This window comes from Adiantum capillus-veneris, chromosome 6 (assembly GCF_014529385.1).
Source record: "Adiantum capillus-veneris isolate H3 chromosome 6, ASM1452938v2, whole genome shotgun sequence".
Lineage (NCBI taxonomy): Eukaryota > Viridiplantae > Streptophyta > Polypodiopsida > Polypodiales > Pteridaceae > Adiantum > Adiantum capillus-veneris.
Genome location: NC_140936.1, coordinates 106,310,213 through 106,315,001, shown reverse-complemented (window position 1 = coordinate 106,315,001; position 4,789 = coordinate 106,310,213). Strand labels below are relative to the sequence as shown.

Genomic DNA, 4,789 nt, shown 5'->3' with positions numbered 1-4,789 from the left:
GAGGGGGGGGGGTTTGTAGTAGAAGAGCCCTTTCTGTCTCTCTTTCTCTCTATTGACACAAACGTAGAAAGACTTCAAGGTTCTCGTAATAGAAAAATTCTACTTGTGGCCCAAGATTCAAGGCCACATTCTGGTAGTAAAACATCGAAACAATGCATTAGCAACTGCCTCCGATATTGCCAATGAAGGCCAAAGAAATGAGCTTGTTTTAGCAGAGGTAACTTTGAGAGACTACTTGTGCAAAGCACGCAATCCTATGGAGCTACACAACGCCAAAGAAATGAACTTCCTGAATTTGCTCATGATCACTCGCCAAATACGTTGATGCATCGAGCTACACTCAAGAGTCCTCTTGAACACTCATGTGTAACTTTATAAAGTATTTTAGATATGATAAAGATAAGACAAGTTCAAGAGAAATCAAGCACAATCTATCCAAATGCATATCTCAACAAAGAAGAGGTTACAAATTTCTAATCAACAATAAGCAGCTCAGATCCAATAAGGCAGTTAATTCCCTTGTCTTTGTCCTCCACGTCAAGCCAATTCGCATTCTTGAACTCAACAATGCTACTTAAAAGAAAGAAAACATTGAACAGGAGACCAGGAGAACACCTTAGGTAAAACTCTGAAGTGGCTTTTCTACAAGGTTCCTTGGAGGCACCAAACATGACTTCAGCATAGTTGGTCTCATATATGAAGAACCCACATCATCAGAGGGTGGGATAAATTCACAGAGAGAACTGTTAAGCCAGGCGAGCAGAAAACCTCAAAAAGGCAATCCTCATGTCGGCATTTAAGATTTCTAAATAGACTGAATCATGAACTTTGAATATAACCTCTCATTCGTATCCTTTAGAGGTGTCAAAGGTATGATCCTACACAGCACAAGTATGTGTTTCCCCTTCTCGGTTGTGCTTCCTTGAAGTTTTCCAGTAGAAACTACAATACTATGTAGCAGGAATGGTCGTGGAAATGATTTGGGTACAATGCACACCACTAGGCAAGGTCCCTTTCACCCCATGACACCTGAAACAAGGACTTGTATGGCACCCACGTGCACCGTTCGGGAGAGCGTTTGGTCAAAAAGTGCAGAGATGGCGTGAGAAGGCCCACAGCACCCATGTCACAGCAATGATGGACATTCATGATTCTCCCGTTCAATCAAAAAGTGCAGAGGTGGCATGACGGCACCTGTCACGTTGGATTCCCGAGTGAATTATCATCTCATATCGTAGCAATGAGGGACATTCATGATTCTCGCGTTCGATAAAAAAGTGCCGGGGTGATGACAGCACACCAAATACACGCATGTGCGCACTACATCTGAACAGCAGACCAAAAGAACTTTTTGGCTGTCACCATGTCACCTGCCCTTCACCGATCAGGTATTCTCATTGAGTCAGATGGGGGCACATTTAGTCAGCCCTTTGAAAGGCTTTGCGTGCACACCCTTCCTTGACAAGTTCACCCCGACTCAGCAAAAAGCCCCTTGGTGCTGGTTACCGGTGACAACAAGCAAACACTAAAACCAAAGACAACGATTTCTATGTACAAACATGGACCTTCTTCAAAAGGGAGAGCAAGCAAAAAGCTTAAGCGCAGAGAACATAACACTACTATGCCGATTGGGTTGCACCTCCACTGACCAATCAGATTTCAATTGACAACATAACAGATTACCTACACCTATCAAAGAAACTTCTTGAAATATCCTTAAAAGTACAATTACACTTACAAGGTTAATCTTGTCAGTAAAACAGCACCGAGCGACATCCATACTCAGCTCATCACCAGTATCACCACCCACGAGTGGCACACAAACTTTACCACATCAAATGAATTAAAACACCACAAAGATAGGCAATAATTGTAAGGGAAGATTCACATCGGTACAAAATTATAAGTTATGTAGAACCAAAATTACAGCTATGTTTCCGCCTTGAGATTCAAGTCAGACCCTCCTCCCTCCTAGAACACCCTAGCTGCCACTCATGCATGCAAGCTCCAGGTAATCCCTCCTTGAGCTGACAATGATTCGGGTGTGCAAACCTGCAAGACAATCTCTCCCCCTCAAACCACCTACTTCATTAAATTCTTGCATACTCTCCAAACAAAGTAACACTCAAGGCCCGTGAAGAGAAGTCGGTGAATTTTCAGGTGTCTTCAGGTCTTCTTGCGAAAGACTCTTGTGTGCCTCGACTGCATCCCTAAAATTAGCCGCTGCAATACTATCCTTGAACTTTAAGGCATATGTTGATAGCCCACTTTTTTCCTCCACTGCACTATTTACACATACAAAAGTCACTCCTCTGCTATCCATACTCGTCATTTTCATGTCTGGAAATAAGCTCGCATTCAATATAAGCCTCAAATTCCCTTTACTCCTCATAAGCAACCTGGCCTTGCCAGCTTTGTCTAGAGGTACATTAATTCTCAGCTCTCCCTTGCCCCGTTCCTTCCATGCCGCATCAAAAAACTCAAAAAGGGTCGCATCTGCACCAAAAACCATCTTTTCTTGCTCCTCTCCTGTTGGTGTGATACCACCCTGAAATTGCGCCGCACTTGCAGGTGGTTGCGAGGGAGGTCCCGAGCTTAAAATAGTGCTGCTGGACTGGGTATTGAAAAGCTGAAAGGAAGAGCCATTGCTGTTTCCGAATGGAGAGGAAGCGGATGCAAAGGCCCCATCACTTGCTGCCTTGCTCAATGCAAACCCGGAGCCTAAGCTAGTACCCGATGCTGTGCCAGAGCCGAAAGCTGCCCATGTGGAGCTGAAGGACGCAAAGGCTGTAGGTGTTTCAAAGGAAGAGGGCGCTGTACCAAAAGAGAAAGACCCAGATGTGGCTGTGCCAAGGGGCGGAAGAGCGTCCTTACCTACAGCCCTCTCATCTGAGGTATTAGAAGTGGCCAAGGCAACCGGCTCTTCGCCCTTAACTGCATCACCTTGATCAGATTCTCTGAGATCCTTTTTGTCTACATCTTGTTTACCTTCATTGTTGGACTGGCTCTTTGCTTCTTCCTTGCCCTTGTCTTTTGGTAGGTCATTACAACTCTCGCCAACTTCTAACCCCTTATTCATGGGTAAAAGGTCACTTGCATTGCTTCCAGTAACAACCTCACCCTTGACATCCACATCATCACTCTGAACATTTTTCTTGGTATCATCCTCAACATTTGGAGATTTAGGCATTTCAAGTTTACCTTCACCATTTTCTTTTCCCTGCACTTCTACAGCCCCAGTGCTCCCGTGTGTTTTAGCTTTAGCCACTTCAACACTCTCTTCAGCAGCCTCTACTTCCCCTTTCTCATCTTTTCTTTCATCACCATGCACTGCGTCTGTTGAGCCCTTTCCGATGACCTTATCCTTCACTACTGTCTCTTCCCCCGTTTCATAGGAAGGTGCTAGACCAGTAACAGAAGCAACAGGGACAAGTGGCACACCTGATGAAGTTGTAGGCGCCACAAGGCGGATTGCAGCAAACGGGTTAGGCGCTGATGGCGCTTGAGCTGCTGGCATGCGTCGCACTTTCACAATCCTGCGACTTGCAATTACCTCCTCCGAAGCCTTCTGAAAAGATCCAGACTCTACCGGCACAAAGCTGTCACCCTCTGAATCGGAGCCATCATCCTTTGAAATTTGCCGCGCAGCTCCTCTCTTCTTGGCAGGGGGTCCAGCCATGCCATGATCATCTCCCATCTTCAGTGTTCTGCAAAACAAAGCTTTTTCTGGGCATCAATGGCATCGCTTGTCCAAGTTATCGAACATATGACCTCTCTCTCTCTCTCTCTCTCTCTCTCTCTCTCTCTCTCACACACACACACACACACACAAACACACACACAGCGCAAGCATGCATAAAAACACACGGGACGTCTACCCGGTTTATTCTACCTGGAGAATGGAGGTGTCGACGCCTCTGTGCGATTAGGTTCCTGCAGTAGTAGTAAACTGGCGAGGACGATTAGTGCCAAATGATCGAACCCTTAAGAGCCTTTCAGCACATTGTCCCAATACCAATCCTCAAGCCCAAATTTCAACAAAAGGTTTCTCCCCATGAAAAAGGATGCCCTCACGGCACAATCTTATTTTAGCCCCCGGGTATGGGGTACCCAATCATATAAAATGCAAAAATAATGCGAATCTAACTGGATGCGGCAGCATGGCGCAGAGGGCAAAGGAAGCGCCACAAAAAAAGAGGCGGATTAGGGCTCAGTCTACTGCTTGGCTGTATTGGGAAAGAGGTGTCAAAACCGGCCAACTGGCCTCGCGAAGCGGGGCGGCGGGGGGATGTGCATGTGTTGTTTTTAAAATGTGTCCAGTCTTGAGGACAAAGCGCAGATCGCCAAAGTGGTTTACGTCAATGGCAAAGTTGTCGTCGCTGCTTCAGTTCTGTGAGATCGACTCCCATGCCAAAAACTCTTTAGAACGTGAAAAGCCTTCCTTCAACGGAGGGAGTAAAGGGGCCGAGGGTGGTGGAAGCATCTTGGCAAGTAATGAATAAATCGCGAGATGAGCCAGTAGGAGCCCCCGAGTAAAATAGGCCTCAAGAGTCTTCCTTAGTCGATATCAGAAGCTTGCTTGCTCTAACTAGAAAAAAACAATGTCTCAATGGAATGCACAAAAATGCTCCCACTACATGCCTGTAAAACTGCAAGACTCCCTCATCATCGCTTAAGGCCAACAAGCTGTTCCAAACCACAAGCTTCCTTGAAAGCATGCACTACTATTGGAGCCATTTACAAGAGAAAGCAAATACAATGATGAGATGTCAATCCATGAGTTGTTATA

The 4,789-nt window shown here is 45.8% G+C and overlaps 1 protein-coding gene across 1 annotated transcript; it reads right to left on the bottom strand.

The window, feature by feature from the left end:
- Nucleotides 1-1,889: 1,889 nt before the first annotated feature.
- On the bottom strand, nucleotides 1,890-4,032 carry LOC147456032 (nuclear pore complex protein NUP50A-like). The gene is made up of 2 exons (XM_086514606.1): nucleotides 3,893-4,032; nucleotides 1,890-3,707 (listed from the first exon to the last, which is right to left on the bottom strand). Exon 2 carries the CDS (start codon nucleotides 3,695-3,697, stop codon nucleotides 2,126-2,128), a length of 1,572 nt encoding a protein of 523 aa, XP_086370732.1. The 5' UTR covers nucleotides 3,698-3,707; nucleotides 3,893-4,032; the 3' UTR covers nucleotides 1,890-2,125.
- Between the last annotated feature and the right edge of the window lie 757 nt (nucleotides 4,033-4,789).

Bases quoted from the DNA above. Each gene is read 5' to 3' on its own strand.
- LOC147456032 (XM_086514606.1), bottom strand. From the start codon at position 3,697: ATGGGAGATGATCATGGCATGGCTGGACCCCCTGCCAAGAAGAGAGGA.